The sequence below is a fragment of the Aquarana catesbeiana genome, linkage group LG02 (assembly GCF_042186555.1).
Source record: "Aquarana catesbeiana isolate 2022-GZ linkage group LG02, ASM4218655v1, whole genome shotgun sequence".
NCBI lineage: Eukaryota > Metazoa > Chordata > Amphibia > Anura > Ranidae > Aquarana > Aquarana catesbeiana.
This window is the reverse complement of record NC_133325.1, coordinates 681,742,618-681,762,829: the sequence shown is the minus strand read 5'-3', so window position 1 is coordinate 681,762,829 and position 20,212 is coordinate 681,742,618. Positions and strand designations below refer to the sequence as shown.

Sequence of the window (20,212 nt, the reverse complement as noted above, 5' to 3'; positions counted from 1 at the left end):
AGTATGGCAAGGTGCATTATCCTGCTTATCCATCAGGGAATACTGTTTCCTTGAAAGGTTGTACTTGGTCATTAAAGTGTTACTAAACCCAGAACCCTGCATTCACTATATCTGGTCTCCCACAGTACACAGAAATGCAATTATATTAGTAAATATAAACTGCTAAATACCTTTTCTCATCAGCAGTATATGGCAGTCTTGTGCCTGCTATCAGTGTCTGGTTAAAGCTTGGAGGGGGGAGTTTTCATTCTACTCTGACTGTCCTATGATGCTGCATAACCCCCTGGCCCTCTGTCTGGACAGTGCTGTTTGGCCCTGTGCTGATCACATGCACCCTCCCTAGAAAAAAAAACCTCTCTAGCAATACACACCAAACTGAGCTCTGTCATATCAGGAGATGGATTGGGGACAGTAGAAAAGGGGGAGGATCAGAAAAGACAGGTTAATACATCCTTTTTACACAATGCAGAGGATTATCCCCTTAGGTTCCACAGTGAGTACAACAAGCATGATTTACGGCATATACAGACTGGTTTTACTGTTGTGGGTTTAGTAACACTTTAACCACTTCCATACCGGGCCTATTCTGGCACTCCTCTCCTACATGTAAAAATCATAATTTTTTAGTTAGAAAATTACTCAGAACCCCCAAACATTATATTTTTTTTTTTTTAGCAGACACCCTAGGGAATAAAATGGCGGTCGTTCAACTTCTTATCTTATCGGTATTTGCACAACAATTTTTCAAACGCGTTTTTTTTCAAAACAGTAGTTTAGTTTTAGTTAACCCAATTTTTTTGTATAATGTGAAAGATAATGTTACGCTGAGTAAATAGATACCCAACATGTCATGCTTTAAAATTGCGACGGCAAACTTTGGTACTTAAAAATCTCCATAGGCGACACTTTAAAATTTTTTACAGGTTACATGTTTAGAGTTACAGAGGAGGTCTAGTGCTAGAATTGTTGCTTGCACTTTAACGCACGCGGCGATACCTCACATGTGTGGTTTGAATGGCGTTTACATATGTGGGCGGGACTAACGTGTGCGTTCACTTCTGAGCGCAAGCTACCGGGGATAGGGATGTAGGAATATAAACATCCCTTGTAATAGGAATCGTTCGTGACAGGTCCTCTTTATGGAGAGATACGGGGTCAATAAGACCTCTCTCCTCCAGGCTGGAAAACATGAGATCGTAAAGTCATAGAGATGACTGGTGACCGGAAATCTCTATGATCGTCATCCGGTGGCGGCCGATTCTTTCTCTGGGACCCCGATGGCACGGGAGAGAAGCACTGGATGACGGCAGGAGGGGAGATGTCCCCTCCCGTTGCCTGTAAGAACGATCAAGTGGCTGAACTGCCGCTATGATTGTTCTTATGGTGCACAGAATCGCCTGCTGAAAACAAGGATATCTGAATGATGCCTGTAGCTGCAGTCAAAGACATCATATGACGTCCTTGGGCGGGAAGTGGTTAACCATGTTTAGGTAGGTGGTACATGTCAAGTAACATCCACATGAATGTAAGGACTCAAAGTTTCCCAGCATAACATTGCCCAAAGCATCACACTGCCTCTGTTGGCTTGCCTTCTTCTCATAATGTATCATGGAGCCATCTCTTCTCCAGGTAAGTGACGCAGACACACTAGGCCATCCAGTGAATGTTTTTCACTTAACCTGTCAGTGGTTATAATGTTATGGCTGATCAGTGTATATTTTTCCTTTCAAAAGTTTTGCCACATACACAGATGTAAGCTAATGTTCACTATATGTGCTGCGGCACCTACCGTATCTTCAGTATTGAGTTGGGGACCTGTATGTCCTTCTAACTCCTATATCTGTATGTAAGGAAGATTTCAATTAACCCTGCTGTGGCCTTTGTAATAAATTCAGTTTTGGCCGACATTCTTTTAATTCTGGTATTTACCAGCAGCAGCAAAAAAAAATGTTTATCTGTATATGGGCTGTTGTGAGTTTCAGTGTACTTTTATCAGGTTTTCCTATATAAAATGCCCAACAGATTAAACACGTCCCGCTGTTGGTCTCCGGTAGACTAGTTTGTGCCAGGAACGGTTTGCAGAACATTTACATATCAAATTCCATTTTTATATTGTTTTGAGACTTTTAACAAGTCTATGTCCCGATTTCACCCCTAGTAACTGCATTAGCATACTACAATAATGGAACTGATACCTATTCATCTGTGATTGAAAAATTGACTTCTAGGTAACAAGTACCTTCATCTGACTTTGTAATACAAAGCTGCAGCATTGATATGCTCCATTCATGCTTGCAATGCCTTTACATTGTCTGAAGCAAGGCTTTGTTTTGCTAACTGCCAGCTGGAGTAGTTGGTCACTTATAATAGCTTTACACATCTTCCTGTCATTAGAGAACATCACATATTCTACTAGTGACTGTTTTTATTCAGTTACTGCTGTTATCACAAGGAAACTTGTATTGTGTTGTAGGATAATAAATGGGTTAAATAATTATGTGCAGTAGAGTTAATTATACTAATTAAAGGAAATGAGTCTCTAAGAAAATAATAGCTTATTGCAACTGCTGAAATTTTACTGTTATGTAAAGCAGTTTCACAGTAAGAAGTGAGTGCAAGCTTGTCAGAATAAAGGGGCTTTTCCAAGGAAATCTAAAATCTATTGGCCTGTATCGGGGCATGACTGGGGGACAGAGGGGCACTTGCCCCTCGGGCCAGTACTGATTAGATATGCTGGGCTGGTGGCCCTGAGTACAGACACTTCACCATTCAGAGTTGGATCCACAGTTAGTGACATGCTTTGGGAATTACAGTGCCTTGAAAAAGTATTCATACCCCTTGAAATTTTCCACATTTTGTCACGTTACAACCAAAAACGTAAATGTATTTTAGACCATGTGATAGACCAACACAAAGTGGCACATAATTGTGAAGTGGAAGGAAAATGATAAATGTTTTTCAAATTGTTTTTACAAATAAATTTGTGAAAAGTGTGGCACGCATTTGTATTCACCCCCCGAGTCAATACTTTGTAGAAACGCCTTTCACTGCAATTACAGCTGCAAGTCTTTTTGGGGGTTTCTCTACCAGCTTTGCACATCTAGAGAGTGACATTTTTGCCCATTCTTCTTTGCAAAATAGCTCAAGCTCTGTCAGATTGGATGGCGAGCATCTGTGAACAGCAATTTTCAAGTCTTGAGACAGATTCTCAATTGGATTTAGATCTGGACTTTGACTGGGCTATTCTAAAATATGAATATGCTTTGATCTAGAAGCCATTCCATTGTAGCTCTGGCTGTATGTTTAGGGTCGTTGTCCTGCTGGAAGGTGAACTTCCGCCCCAGTCTCAAGTCTTTTGCAGATTCTAACAGGTTTTCTTCTAAGATTGCCCTGTATTTTGCTCCACCCATCTTCCTATCAACTCTAACCAGCTTCTCTATCCCTGCTGAAGAAAAGCGTCCCCACATGCGGCCACCACCATATTTCACGGTGTGGATGGTGTGTTCAGGGTGATGTGCAGTGTTAATTTTCACACATAGCGTTTTGCTTTTAGGCTAAAAGGTTACATTTTGGTCTCATCTGACAGAGCATCTTCTTCCACATGTTTGCTGTGTACCCCACATGGCTTCTCCTAAACTGCAAATGGGAGTTCTTATGGCTTTCTTTCATCATTTTTTTTCTTCTTGCCACTCTTCCATAAAGGTTAAATTTGTGGAGTGCACGATTAATAGTTGTCCTGTGGACAGATTCTCCCACCTGAGTTGTGGATCTCTGCAGCTTGTCCAGAGTTACCATGGGCCTCTTGGCTGCTTCTCTGATTAATGCTCTCCTTGCCCAACCTGTCAGTTTAGGTGGACGGCCATGTCTTGGTAGGTTTGCAGTTGTGCCATACTCTTTCCATTTTCGGATGATGGAACAGTGCTCCGTGAGATGTTCAAAGCTTGGGATATTTTTTTATAACTGAACCCTGCTTTTAATTTCTCCACAAATGTATCCCTGACGCGTCTTGTGTGTTCCTTGGCCATCATAATACTGTTTGTTCACTAAGGTTCTCCAACAAACCTCTGGGGACTTCACAGAACAGCTGTATTTATACTGAGATTAAATTACACACAAGTAGACTCTATTTACTAATTTGGTGAATTGGTTCCACTAGATTTTCGTTAGGGTTATCTGAGTAAAGGGGGGTAATACAAATTTATGCCACACTTTTCACATATTTATTTGTAAAACATTTTGAAAACTATTTATCATTTTCCTTCCACTTCACAATTATGTGCCACTTTGTGTTGGACTATCACCTAAAATCCCAATAAAATACATTTTACGTTTTTTGGTAATAACATGACAAATTGTGGAAAATTTAAAGGGGTTTGAGTACTTTTTAAAGGAACTGTATATAGCTACTTTATTTAAACTTTCAATTACAGCATTCAGAAGGGTTTTTTTTTGTGGCTCTGATATACCATGAGAGTGAATGCCAAAAGCTGCAAGGAAGTTGAATGACGTGAAGAGGTGTATCACAAAAAAACATGTCCTTTAGGAACACCCACCTTTCATATGTCAACCAATTAGTGAGCACATTGGCAACATTTGTAGCTTTGAATCACATAAGTCTGTAGCTTCCACAAAAAGTGCTAGTTGTTTGTGTTTGCCCACCAGGCTAAAGGTTTCCAGTCCTCCTTTGCATCCCTCCCTTCTGGGCCCTTATTTTCTTACCACTCAGTGTCTGACATAAAAGTACAGTGGTTTCTGGAAATAAAAAAAGGTTGTATTTTATGGTTTTGGGTGGTGTTTTCATAAGTGTGGGGGTCTGCAAAAATCTCTGCAGCTGTTGTTTTGGCTGCCAAACCAGCTGTTGAATAAACTTTGTGCAGACCTTCACATTTGTGACAGTAGCACTGAAGTTCCGGTTAATATTCAATCCTATGTATTGTCTTCTATTCCTGTCCTAATAAAGGGGGCACTTTTGGACCCCCAAAACATGCTGGCTACTTTTTAGTTTGTTCGTCTGACCCTTATTGGAATAAAACTGTATCTGGAACAGTGGTGTGGCGCTTCAGTTCTTATTTATATTATAGTACATTGAAAACAAAGGAGACTGCGCAGATCCTCTGTGATGGAGAAACTGTCTGCCTAGTAACCAGACCACCAGCAACATTACAATACTGTTGAATAGCAACACCAATGAGATAACAGGTTTAGCGCTATCTTTCCACTTTCATAAGTATCAGAACTTGGTTGCACAGCAGCTCTCAGGTTGCAGCCCTCAGACCACAGGACAGGCTAGGTGACAGATAGGTGTGATTGAGCAACCAAACAGGCTAGGGCAGTTTGCATTTACCAGGGTTCAAGGGTAGTATTAGCAATGAGAAATAGGGGATCAGTAGCAGAAACTGGAGGAAAAGAAGCGTTATCAAAGAACATAAACTAATGTCAGACTGCTGAAGGTATGTTTTTGCCGATGTCTTGTTGTCTTACAATGTTTTACAGCTGCAGAAAAATATCTCCAATTTCAGATAAGTCAGGGAGGGGTGAGAATATGGGATCCATATGTGGAAGAGTCACACACTAACAGAAGATTTTTAAGATCCCTTGAAACTAAAGACTTTTAGGATATTAAAAGGTATTGCTGGTTCAGCTCTTTGACATTTTCAGTAAGAGGTCATTATTGGTAGCCTCAGCACTTCTCTCATGACAGGTTCACTCTTTGATACCTGTTCATTTTGTGGGAAAACAGCCAATAGGCACACCTATAACCTGACCCCACGCACGTACTTGGTCACTGACCACCCTCTTCATTCTATCATGCTGTCCAAACTGCACAGCTTATGTGGAGTTACTGGAGTGTGCTTAGAAAAAACTTCACTGCATCTAAGGAGCTAAACTTGTCTGCCTGGTTTAGACCAACCAGGTTTATTAAAGTATTAATAAAGGCAAAACTTTTTTTGGTTTTGGACAGAATGGAGAGGTTTTAGAACACTTCTCAGTTTTTTACTGCTGTCTGTGCTCCCATTAGGGAGATTTGTGCTCTCTATTTGTCCTATTTACCATTATCATTGAAAGTGAAAGTAAAAGAAAATCCCACATTTTGGGTTGTCCCAAGAAAAGTAATAGAGGGGAAATCTTCCAATAGGGACACTTGTTCTGGTGACCTGGGACTCCCCAAGAGATTCCCTTAGTTTACAGGGATTTCCTCTCACTTCCTGTTTGGCTATTAGACAGAAAGTGAAGGTAAATTTCCCTAATGAGGCAGAGATGGCAAAAATAAACCTTACAGGGGTTATAACCCTGTTACTCTATCCAAAATGAAAACAAAAGTTTTGCCTATAGTTCTAATAAAATATGTGAAAATATACAGAAATATTCAGAAAATATTGTTCAGTTTTCTCAGTGTAGGTAACTAACGATTCAGCATCTGACACTTTTGGTGCCAGTAATAAAAGTATTCAGTTTTAGGGTGTGTTATTGGTTAAAATGATGTGGATGTACGTTTGAAGGTGTATGTAGAAGGAGGAGGAGCTTGGTTTATGGGGGGGGGGTGGATACAGCACCAAGCACATTGGTGCTTGGTGCTTATGTTTAATAGTGGTTTATCCCATTACCAGCTTCTGCTCAAAATCTACCCTGTATTGGCCCATTCAGAGCTACCTGATACTGCCCTGAGTGGCTGTCTTCTGGTGCTAAGAAGGTTAACAGCAGCCGCTGCTACAGAGAAATGTTGCACCACTTGCCCACTACTTTTTGCCCATTCACAGAGCTCATATCACTATTCTCCCACAATGATTTGCATTCTGTATATGAAGGAGGAGCAGTTGAATGAAAGGATCTCCATCATGTATTCACAGAACATGATGCACTGTGGGCGAAAAGTGATAAAAGGAATACGATTGGCGGAGAGGGAGGAATGCGGCCGGTGGTGCGACCTTTCTCAGTAGCAGCAGCTGCTAAGAACACTCACCATGCCAGAAGACAGACAGGGCAATAGCCAGTGGCTATGAAGAAGATACCAAAAGTAAGATTTTAACAAAGAGTGGCCCCAGGGGATGTGATACTAGTGATTACATATGGTGAGAGGAAAATGTAGCGCTTAGCAGAATATGTGTACAAATAATAAGTGCATTACCGTGAAAGTAATAGGGTAAAAGGGATTCCCTTTATTGTCGGAGGACTGTTTATTTGTTTGGTTTTTCCCATTTCCTGGTTAGGATTTGGGGTTAGAGACTCACATTATTATCATTATATATGTTGGACTTTATATATATTACTTTCATGGTAATGCACTTATTATTTGTACACATATTCTGCTAAGCGCTGCATTTTCCTCTCACCCTTTGTATCGATGTTTGTCACATTTAGTGTAGCAGCTATTATAATTTGTTTTTGCGCAGTATTATTCCACTTTCTAGCGATTACATACAACTTATGTGTTTGCTGCCGTACCCCTTCAGCTCCCTAAAAGAATAAACAAACTAAACTTCAACTTTAAGACTCCTTTCACACTGGGGCGGTTTTCAGGGGCTTTAGCGCTAGAAATAGTCTCTACTAAGCGCCTGAAAACCGCCTCCCATTAATTTAAGTGTGACTTTTCACACTCGGGCGGAGCGCTTGCGGGGCGTTCCAAAAAGTTCTGCAAGCAGCATCTTTGGGGTGGGTTAAAAGCGCTGTATTTATCACTCCCAAAATGCCCTGCCCATTGAAAGCACAAGAAAAGCGCTTCGGAAGTGCCGCAACACAAGATTTTTTAACCCCTTCTTTGGGGTTAAAAGCAACCTGCTAGCGGCCAAAAAGTGCTTAAACAGCGCTAAAGCACTGCTAAAACGAGTGACGATTTACCGCAATCGCCACGGCTCGGCCCCAGTGTGAAAGGGGTCTAAGCTATGCCTGTGAGAATTGGCTGGGATTCGGTAGGGGATATAAACAGGCACTCCTAATTACATGCACATTATAAAGTACAATTCTCTTGCTAAAATGGCCATTCACTTCCTGTAAAATCTTTTTCTAATCTGCAGTTTTTCTCTGCAGCAAGTTATTAATTCTTCCAGTGTGTAATATTGTGGGCTATCACAGAAAATGAAGATCAACCCTTTTTTGTATATTATGTATGAATTCTTCCAATTCTTTTGTTTGCTGTCCATACACCTGCCCTATACTGCCCCAATGCTTGCATTATGTTACTACCAAAAATGCGTAGAGATACGTTCTGTCAGTTTCTACGGTTCTGGCTCTTTATTTTCATTTCTTTCTTTTTTTAATTTCTTTCTTTTCATTTCAGTCAGTCTGTGTATTCACCACTGCCAACCTATATAGAAAATTCTGCTGATGTACTGATAATTATAGTTATAAATATCTAAAGCAAAACAATTGCTTGTTTGATCATGTTACAAGCCGTAAGTTTTCTTGATGCAGTGTACTTCACAAGAATTGGTATACCCAGGAAGGAAATATGATGGCGATCACATGATATCATCATCACATCATAGCAATTTAGATACTTTAATAATCCCAGTATATATTCAAGTCATTACAATTCAGACAATTCATTAGGTCATCCAATGCTTTGCATGGCTTATCCAGATGATGAACACATCCCCCATATATTTGTGCCACCGTAAGATGAGACACAGGTAGACAAGGCATCCAAACAGTTGCTACACCCACTCCCCAGATAGAGGATGGCGTAAGATGATGCACAAGCAGAGGTCATTGCTACACCCTGTATTAATTATTCCAATTTTGTGACGACCAATGATGTGATTATACTAATGGCTAGACCTCACAGTCACAACTCTTTCTTGTAATGGCCTATTTCAGGGTTAAAATGGAACTAAAGTCCACAAAAAAGCTCTCTGGTCGGCTGCATAATGTTCTCCCAGCTTCTTCCAGTTTCTGGGTCTTCTGCTGTCTTAATTGGCCTACACAGGATGATGTCATTTCCATTCATGCACTGGGGAGTTTATTCATCCCAACACTGGGGCCCGTCGAAAACATAAATATGTGAAATCTTGTGAGCTGCTATGTTAATCTAATTAAAGCTGCCAGCACTAAACACACTTCCTAAACATGTGAATAATCAAACTAAAATCAAAATAAGTGCAGCGCTAAATACAAAGTATCCCCATGAGAGAGATATACAGTATAGTGCATTCAATAAAGGATGTATAAATAAATAAAGGATATATAAATAAAGTACATATTGTACTTTATTTATATATTGTTTATTGATTGCACTATATATCCCTCAGGGGATACTTTGTATTTAGCGCTGCACTTATTTTGATTTTACCGCAGAAAACATATACTACTCTATGCATGCGTATATTCTATAGAAATTAGTAAACAGGCAGGTAAGTTTATTTTATTGCAGAAGAGACATTGAACGTCACTTTTTTGCAATAAAGTGCCTGTCTGCTCACCATTTTTTCCTTCTACCTTTAGTTCTGCTTTAACAGGCAAAAGCAGGTACGGATCTGCAATATAGTTTGCTAAAATTCTTGCATTGTTTCTTGTTTACTTTTTTCTCAAGAAAACAGGCATTTTTGTCCAAAAAGTTTGAAAGCATCACATTTTGTGACTGTTTTTGTACAAATGATGTAAATATATAGATATATAGCTATATCTATATAGCCATATAGATATAGCTATATAGATATAGCTATATATAGATATATAGCTATATCTATATATAGATCTCTCTCGATAGATAGATAGATAGATAGATAGATAGATAGATAGATAGATAGATAGATAGATAGATAGATAGATAGATAGATAGATAGATAGATAGATAGATAGATAGATAGATAGATAGATAGATAGATAGACATTTTGTTTATATTTTTTCTCTGGGAGTTCTCCTTTAAACTTTTTTCTCTGTAAGATTGCAGTGAAATAAATCACACAGCATTGCAAGTCATTATTTCTCAGTTGAGAAATATAAATAAAAACAATTTTTAGAATCCTATGTGGTGTGTCTGCACATATATTATTTTTATATGTCACCTCTAGGTTGTGCAGAAAAATTGGTTATATAAGTATACAGGGATTCCTGACTAAGGCAACCAATCTGTCCTAAGACTCCTCAATCCCTAGGTCTTATGCTTTGAAGGCAGCTTTGTAGATCCTTCTTTATCTCTATATAAAGGTTAATCTCTCAGTCCGAATCCATTTTCATCCGCAGATAGCAGGTACAATGGAGGAAGCAATAGGTTTGAACATTGAAGGAGTGAGGAAGAAAATTCATCATGGAGGAACAGGAGAGCTACCGAAATGTATCAGTGGATCAAAGGTTTGTTCCTCTTGTGTTGTTGCACTGCCAAGTCTAGATGTCATTGTTTCTCCTGTAACATTACTACTACCAAAGTTGTAAGTGCAGTCTAAAAGGAAGTTATATGGAATTATAGCACAAATTACATGTCTGCCTGGATACCTGGAGTTTGTAAGAGGTTGAACTTATTTTCTAACCTAAATACCTTCAATACGTAACTATTAATTGACTAGTATCTCACTCAGTGATTGTCATTTTCAGCTTTCATTCTTGCAGTTTAATATTATTTTTAGAGGTAATGTACAGTGTATAGTGTTTTGCGCACAATTTCATTGTATTTACTATGTTTAGTACATAAACAAATCAAATGAAAAAAATATATTTTTCCCTTTTTTTTTGTCTGATAAATATTGCAGATTAAAAGATATCCAAAACCATTTTTTTCAATTTTGTATTGAGTTTTTTTTGCCCTATGAATTTTCACTTCCTGTCTTGTAGAGACAACAAGAGAGAGAGAAAATTTCTTCAAAGCTAGGGAAATCAATTCTTACACAGTTGTCAATGGAGCAGATGTCCCCTCTATTGACCCAGAGATAACTGTCACAGGACACAGAAGAAAATTGAATTTGCCTAATGGAGACACAGAGCAAATAAAACCTGAGTAGGGTTCTAACCCCATTCCAGTTGATTCAAAAAAGTTGATTCAAAATTGAAGTTTTGCCTTAACATACACTCTGATATGTTGTATCCCCCCACCATAACAACAAAAAAAACAGATTTCTGGCAGGGTCAAAAGGAAATGTTTTGCACTTGCGGAGCAGGGCCCTCTGATTCCCACTGTAATAAAGTGTATTGTATTTGTACTGTCTACCCCTCAAGTTGTAAAGCGCTACGTAAACTGTTGGCGCTATATAAATCCTGCATAATAATAACTTGCCAAAAAAAATGTACATAGCCTGAAACAGTAAGGCTAATGCAACACTACATCTAAGACCTGGTAAGCTGCAATATATTATTTCTTTTTTCATGGATTTAGATACACTTTAAAGCATAATTTTACGGAGGAAATGATCACAGTAACATGCTGGAGTCAGAAGCAGTTTTTAAAACTATAGTCATAGCTTGGCAATTATTTTGAGAGTGACACGTTTTTGGATCTTTTATCAAAGAATCTGCTTATATATGAACAGTCTTTCCAAACAATGCCCATTACTGTGTATTGGCCTACAACAAATTATATAATGATGTGATGTTTTTTTACAGCATGTTTCATTGTTTCGTTTCTGTAGGACCCAGTGTCTGCCCTTTTAATCTATATAGTTTAAAAAAAAGAAAAAAACCCCTTCCATGGGACTTTAAAGGCAACACACACTTAGGTAATACGAAAAATCAATTTTATTCAGTTTATATAAAAAAGTTTGATCATACAGATAATTGATGATTAAAAAATCTCAAATGTTATATGAAGAATACATACAAAAAACAAGAAAAAAACAATGATTTGCATAAACAATATGACAATATAGTGATACTCTGCGGTATATAGTAATCCCCGGTACCCGACACGTTTCTGGTTAAACACCTTCGTCAAATTGTGACTATAATTACTCCTATCATATACCCCTGACGAAGGTGTTTAACCAGAAACGCGCCGGGGATTACTATATACCGGAGAGTATCACTATATTGTCATATTGTTTATGCAAATCATTGTTTTTTTGTTTTTTCTTGTTTTTTGTATGTATTCTTCATATAACATTTGATGCTTTTTAATCAACGATCATCTGTATGATCAAACTTTTTTATATAAACTGAATAAAGTTGATTTTTCGTATCACCTAAGTGTGTGTTGCATTTAACGTCACATGGAAGGGTTTTTTTTCTTTTTTTCAAATTGTACACTAGGGATGTGGCAACCACACTATTTCTGACATGGTGAAACCCTCTCTCCTATTTAATCTATATAGCATCATTTCAGAAAATTATATTTTCAGTAGCAGGTTGAGATGTATGCCTAGCAGATATATTTGACTTTAATTAACACAGTGGCAAGCACATTTATATTTTATGACTAGCCATCCTATATGTTGCTGTATAATCTGTGGCCTCTGAGAATGTCCCCAGTATTATCAGTGGCATTATCAATTAAAGCAGCAGGATTACACACAACAGATGGTGGTATATGTCTTTTGTTTTCTTGCTATACATGCTAATTAACTGTAGAGTGAATATCAAGGGCTGGATTTTTTTTTCAGCTAAAAGAATTTAGCATCATACATTTATAGCAAAGACAGAACATGCATCATGAAGGCATAACTAAAACATGACAAAACATGTCCAGACCAAATATAGATGATAAAAGAAGAAAATAGATGAGCAACCAAAAAGGTTTGCAAACAAAAATGTATAAGAAAACAGCATAGGTTAAAACATATGCAAATAAACGTGCGTGTGAAACCAACATGAATTAAGCACAAAACAATGCCCCAATAGAGTTACAACAAAGAGTCCATAATAAGTATCACTCTGTATAAATCCGTGGAGGTTGAGCCCTTCAACAGAAAGCATGCTTACCAGATCTGTTGGATCTCTAATCTCTAATGGAGATCGTATGAGCACACACAGGAGGGATCACTCACAGGAGGGATTCCACTTTACAAATATAGATGATAACTTGGCATTAAGTCCCTGCTCAAACTTTTTATTATAGACTGAGAAATGAAAAAAAAAAGGGGCATCCATAAGGAGAGTCATAAGTCATAAGTCAGTTGAGCTTCCGCATGACATGATGTTGGTGTGGGTGAAAGGTTCATGTACGTGTATGAATTTGGGGTAAGCACCATGTGGGGAGGCACACTGTCACTGAGGCTGGAGTGTCTATATGGACACTCTATCCTCACTGCAGCTGAGCTCCCTCCCCTCCTCTGTAGCTGTTACACAGTGCAGTGGCAATGAGTTTTGTAGCTGGGTGGGCAGAGGGTGATGGGGAGACCGTAGTTTCCCCATTAGGTCCAATAGACAACCTGCTATTGCTTATATAGAATCCAACCACTGCCTATTGTTAATCGCAAAGAAAGAGCGAACCGGATGGAGAACTGGTTCCTCAGCTTTGCCATCAGGCTCCGCCCACAAACAGCATTCCTGGGTGCCAGGTGCCTGTCTACTGTGAAGCTGACAGCATTTTTGCCGCCACTACCTCCTCCCCTCCCGCCTGTCACTAGTTTTCAAACATGTAAGCAGGGCCAGGGCTGCCTCGCATGTGTCCATAGTGAGTAGTCCAGTCACATCACAAGTTGTACCGACTTCAAGGGTAAAAATTCTTCTTAGTCCAGATTGTACTGCCCTGTGTGAGGATGGTGGCTGGAAACCAGGCCCTTGCACCCTCCTAGCTGTGCCTGTTCAACCCCCTCACTCTCAGGGGTATCTAAATGCTGGCACCTCATTCCTTACGGGGCTCGACAGCCAGATTTAAATAGACATGTCTATTATTATCTCCCCAGGTTTGGCTGTTGTTCACATCCATTGTCCAAACATTCGTATGAAGGAAAGAGTTGATAAATAACTTCTTTACTGTAGAAAGTTGAGTGGGAGCATATCAGTTCCAACTTCATTAATCCAAAGCTGTTCTCAACAACAATAGAGGAAGAGTGTAACTGTCCGACTAGAAGATGCTCACTCCTCAGCTTTGGTCTGGCTGGGGTGATTAGTCTACACTTTCCTTCTACTGCCTTCCATACTTCCTTCCCCCTGAAGGGGGGATCCAAGGAGGAGACCGTACTGCCTCTTCCTCAGCTGTGATGCAGTGGAGCTTTACTTTATTCCCCCAGGAGTGCAGAAAAGGGAACTTCCAGAGAGCCTAGCTCTCTACCAGGGAGCAAGGAGAGCAGGAGCACAGCAGCCTTGTCTTTGTTCCTTGCTCTCTCGAAGTTTCTGCCAGCTCCCCCTCTAAACTTTGTAGGGACTCCCAGAATCCTCTACGTAGGAGGAGTGACCTTTAAAGGGGCCTATCCTGCCCTCTACCTGCCTCCAAATGTGCTGCTTTGCATTCTGCCTGCATCTGTACACCAAGTTTGAGTTGGTCTTAAATACCTCCAGTTTTGTTAACTATGAATCAGAGGTAATACTTTTTGAATTTAGGACAGCCATAACACCTTTCTGTTAAAGTGGTGCTATTAAGAACTGCCTCAATCTGCCACATGTGTCAGTCAAGCTACCAATACCAAGACGGAAGGGTTTTTTTTAATCTGGCATGGTCATTTTAAAGGGGACATACCACCACAAAAGTGTCATAACTACTTTATTCAATTCCCCTGAACTGTTTTAAGCTTTTACCACTAATTTATTTTAAAATTGCTGTCTTCTTGCACAGGGAGTGAACGCAGAAATAAATACTTTAGCAGCTGTCCCTGTCAGTAATTACTAGTCTGCCTGGGCACCTGTCCCTCTTCATTGGCCTTTGTCTTTTGACTTTGCATTTAACACTTCTGAGAGTTTCAGATTCCTCTGTATCCTGCCGCATGCTGTGGTTCCATCTTCCACCCCCTATGTCACTACAGGACACAGCAGTGATGCAGGAGTCGAAGTATGAAGCCACGGTACATGGCGTGGGCACAAGCAGCGGGCACTCCCAGAAGAGGTGAGTATATTATTTCCATTGCAGGGGAATACTATTTGCAATTGTTCCTTCTCTATGGGACATCATGCAAGGGAACCTTATTCTGCATATCAAGTCTTGAAGGGATGGAAGGAGGTAGTTCTCCACTAATTTAGAAGCTCTTGAGCTTACATGTTCTTCTTTAATAATGATGTCACAATGAATATGAAAAGATTGTCCTCATTCATTCATGTGGAATATTTGCTATCTACCACTACAACAAATCAGTGATAAGCCTATTGCCCTGTACACACGATCGGATTTTCCGACGGAAAAAGTGCGATCGGATTGTGTTGTCGGAAATTCTGATCGTGTGTGGGCTCCATCTGACTTTTTCCGTAGGAATTTCCGACACACAAAGTTTGAGAGCAGGATATAAAATTTTCCGACAGCAAAATCCGATCGTTTCAATTCCGATCGTGTGTACACAAATCCGACGCACAAAGTGCCACGCATGCTCAGAAAATTAAGAGACGAAAGCTATTGGCTACGGCCCCATTTATGGTGCCGACGTGTTTCACGTCACCGCATTCAGAACGATTGGATTTTCCGACAACTTTGTGCGACCGTGTGTATGCAAGACAAGTTTGAGCCAACATCCGTCGGAAAAAATCCATGGATTTTGTTGTCGGAATGTCCGATCAATGTCCGATCGTGTGTACAGGGCATATTGCTTATCTACTTCAGGATAGATAATAAGAGCAAGCTTTCAACTGGTTGTCCTAGAAAGTGAAATTGGTTTTGGTCACTGAAATGTTTGAGCATGCAAATTAAAGCCGGTACACACTACAGTTTTTTTTTTTTTTTTTTAATGCAACCCAGCAGGTTGCACGAAAATAAAACTGTCAGCTCCGGTCGGAGACGCTGTACTAATGCTCTGACATTAGTGCATCAGTCTCCCCCGCTGAGCTGTTGTGTTCTGACAGGGGGAAGGCCTCCCTCCAGAACACTCTGATCAGCGTTCTCTGTCATTGGCTGAAAGTGCTGATCGAGAGTCAGTGGGCTGCTGGTTTTACAGCATGCATGTCCAACAGAAACCAGACATGCCAGACAGACCGTCATACACATGGGCTGAATGTCGACCGTGTGTACCCGGCTTAAGGATAGACTTGAGCCTACCAACCAGTTTTTCAATTAATTCTAAATACAAGTCTTATAATGCTGGTAGAAAGCTGTTCCTTTTTCCATTAAATATTAGAAAGTGAGGAATAATAACTGTGCTTGTCACTTAGGTAGTGGCGTGATTGTTTTACAACCACAACCTCTGTGGAATTATCCTCAAATATGTTTTTCTTGATCTAAATAACTTTTAGAACAAGTCAGCATATTTCCTAAGTTAATTATGCTCAAAAAGAAATAACTCCCTTGATCACTACCATTTTTAATTGTGTTTCATTGCCAGAGTTATATAGGCCCAGAGAGGCAGCACAAAGCTGCACAGTATAATTAATCTTGTTTATACTTACAAAATTAAAGGAGAATATGCCCTATTGGCAACTGAAACCACAAAGCTCATGGGACGGTTGTTTAGAAAATATTGTGTGTATTTTAATTAACACTTAGTGTTTAAAGTGGGGTTCCACCCAAAAAAACAAAAATACCTGAAAAATTGTAAAAAAAAAAAAAAAACAAAAAAAATTTGAATATTTTTTTTTTTTTTTTTACTTACCTCTAAATGCCTGTTGCTAGGTGGTCCCTCGTAGTCTGCCTATTCCTTTGCCTGGGCTGGTGACATCACTTCCCCCCAGGCACAGGAAGGGCTCGGCTCTGCTCCCTCCCTCCTGTCAATCATCTGGGACCAATTACAGGTCCCAGGTGATTGAGCGGCCAATCACGGCACACGGCGCTGCTCGCGCATGCGCAGTGGGTGCCAGGCTGTGAAGCCACAGCCCGGCGGCCACAGTTGAAATGCCGGCGCCGACGAGCAGAGGGGGGGGACGAGCGGGGCTTCGATCCCCCGCATCGCTGGACCCAGGGACAGGTGAGTGTCCAATGAAAAGTCAGCAGCTGCAGTATTTGTAGCTGCTGACTTTTAATTTTTTTTTTTTTTTTAATGGAGCCCCTGGGTGGAACTCCTCTTTAAGGTCTAATACACAATTTTTTAAAATTTGTTTTGCATGGTTTTTGGAATAATGAACAATGAGTTGTTTGTTTTTTGTAACACTCAAGAACTTCAGTAGTAAGATATAACCCAAATGAATTTACAATTTCACCCAACTGAAAATGACCAGTACATGTTTGTAATATAGTGTCATGAACCCCCCCCCAGTGAATTGTCTATAAAACTGGGTAAGCCAGCTGTGAGTGACACCAACAATATGGACTCATAGAAAAAGGAGACATAAATTACCATGGTGAAATCTAATCAATGGAGTCTCGGAGCTTTATACGAAACCAGTAAAAATGTATCCCAGGTACACATCTGTTTTCTGTAATTGCCAAAAATATTCCCATTAATTAAGTCAATTGGTCAGTCTATCCAAAACTTACTTTCTGTTACCTGTGGAGTCACCGGTGAATTTCTCATAACTTTTAGAGACTTCGCCATTAAGAAATTCCTGCCATGACTACTTAGCCTTTCCCAACCACCTTGTAGTTTTGGGTGGCTGCTTCTACCTTGGGAGTTAAAGGATTGGTCCACCCAAAATGAATATTTGTGGAATGTAGTGGGCACAGTCACCTGCTAGATTCTTACAGCTCTTGGTTGCTCCAGTGGTAGGAAATTTCTGTCACAGTTCCTCTATCCATTTCCAACCCAACATGGAATTATGGTTTCAGTTAGTCAGTAGGGTCTGCTGGGCTAGAATCAACTATTGTCTATGCTATAGTTCCTGGATTTGTTTCTGCATGCAGTATGTTGTTGGAATACCACCGGGCACATGTAGAAACAATTTACAGTACTGTATGTAATGTCCTCTCTGCTGTTGATTTGGCATATCAGTAGAAAGGAAGCTTCAGTAAAAATCCAGAGGATCTGCATACTGGTACTCGACATTCTACATTCAGCCGTAGTATATTTGGGGAACCTAAACTAGTTGTTAGACTGCTTTTATAATGGATATCTTGGTGCAAAAAATATGATCTGGGTCAGCGTGAGAAAGATATAAGGTAGGAGGTAAATAAATAGGTAATAAATAGGCAACAATAATGTATAAAACAGTGTTTATTTTTTCTGCTGAAATTAATCTAATTATGCTTTACGCTATAGTAAACTGGTCACGCCTCTAGTTTAAATAAGTTTAAGCAGCTATGGGTTTTTCATTTGAAACCCCCTACAAATTAATATTCCAAAAGTTATTATAAGTTTGCTAAAAAATGTAGTATTTGGGAAGAATGTTTTTATTTGTTAGGACTTGTATTTAGCATTGCACTTTACTTTGATACATTGTTTGCTATCTCTATTCATCTTGAGAAAAGCTACATATACTGTATATATATATATTCACATTTTTTTTTATTACAGGTATTAATTTAGCACAAGAATTTATGTAGCGCTTTACATACAGTATATACTGTACATTCACATCAGTCCCTACCCTCAAGGAGCTTACAATCTAAGGTCCTTAACTCACATTTGTACATATGCTTAGGCCAATTTAGACAGGAGCCAACAATCAACCTACCAGCATATCTTTGGATTGTGGGAGGAAACCCACACAGGTACAGGAAGAACATGCAAATTTCATGCAGGTAGTACCTTGGGTGGGATTCAAACTGACAACCCTAGTGCTGCTAGGTGGAAGCACAAACCGTTTATATACACACACACAGTGTTATGTATCTTTTGGTAACTCTTAACTCGTAAAATTTTAGGGACTTTGAGTATACAAAAGGTTAACAAAAGGAATATTAATCCTGGCACAATTATTAGAATGCTAGACAACAATCTATTATTGTTGTCTATAACCACTTCAGAAATATTTTCTCTCCCTAACTTTGGAAATGAGTTTTATGGGGACAGACAATGATGGGAAATCTCTGCTTTGGGAAAGAATTCAAGCCTATGGTAAAGTGTATCTGAACCCAAAAACACCCTTAGCTGTGGTAGGTACATTCATTTATTTTTTTTCAGGTTTTGTTTTAGCTTTTATTTTCACCTTGTGATTCTCACAATAACACACTTCCCAGAGTGATGATGCTCACTAACTGTACTGTAAGGAAAGCCTTTGTCACCCTAGGACAACCCTCCTGATTTGAAGTATAAACACCTCCCCCTCTCCTCAGGTCCATTACAAATGGAGGAGGTGCTTTGTAGTTCACAGAAGATTGCTGAAAACATTAACATTTCAGTTCAAAGGAAAATAGATTTCTAACAAGATCAACAGTTATTCCTGTGCTAAAAAAAAAAAAGAAAAAACAAATGCAATCACCACATCTAAGGACTTGTTATATCATTAAAGTCCTTGAGTTACAGGTTACAATAAAAAACACTTTCTAGCCCTTGACCAATTTTCTTTAAAAAGATAACAGGTACAAGTTTTTTCTTAGTTGTACTTTTAGGTAGCAGGTAGCTAAAAACAGTAAGCACAGCAGTGTAAGTTTGCCAACAATTAGCTTACTGCTCAACTAGCTAAAGTAAAATTCTAATAAATCCCTAGGATAGTATTTCATTTTTACAACCTTTATTTTCCTCTGTGGTTACTTTGCTCTTCATTTCCTGGATATAATTCAGAAAGCAAAAGGTATGTAGCATCCTCTAGGTAGGTAGGTTCTAGAGTTAGGATTTTTTGAAGGACAGGTAAATTTAGGCAGGCCTGGCTACCAGCCAGGCATGTTTGTTTTGATCTGATCTGAACTGGGGGTGGCTCAGGGTAGCAGCTGGTGACTCACAGGCAGCATCACTGAGACCACCCTCTTCTTTCCAGAGTTTGGTAGAAAGATCTGGAAAGAGAGGAAGAGAGGAGACGTGGAGCTGCTTGGGGTGTTTTAGGGAGCCCTAACCAATCCCTAATACCCAGGGTCAGCCCAGCTGGGGAGGAGTTGTCGGGTGAAGATTTGGAGTGAGAGAGTGTGGAGGCTGTCGGGGCCTTTGAGGGAGCTCCCCAGTCGGGGAGTAACCTTGGACCTGGGTGCAGTCGGGACCACTTTCAGGGACACATGAAGAGGTCCTGGACCGGAGGCACAAGAGAGAGCAAAGAGAGGACAGCGGGAGAGAGCACTGCTAAGAGATTTCAGGGAGGACAACAGGTTGCAGCCAGGAGGGCTGTTGAGTGAGGCACAGTCAGGAGGACTGGGGAGGCATGCCTAAGAGGACTGGGAGCTTGCAGTCTGAGATGGGTACAGAACCAGAC

General features: G+C 39.8%; 1 protein-coding gene across 2 annotated transcripts in view; it reads left to right on the top strand.

Annotated features, from left to right (window-relative positions):
- The first annotated feature begins 10,155 nt into the window (after window positions 1-10,155).
- AIPL1 (AIP like 1 HSP90 co-chaperone) overlaps window positions 10,156-20,212 on the top strand; it is a 148,312-nt gene continuing 138,255 nt past the window's right edge. For both annotated transcript variants that reach the window (XM_073616738.1, XM_073616737.1), the window contains exon 1: window positions 10,156-10,288. In XM_073616738.1, coding sequence (XP_073472839.1) covers window positions 10,193-10,288 — 96 coding nt within the window. In that variant the 5' untranslated portion in view covers window positions 10,156-10,192. The remainder of the gene's footprint in view (window positions 10,289-20,212) is intronic.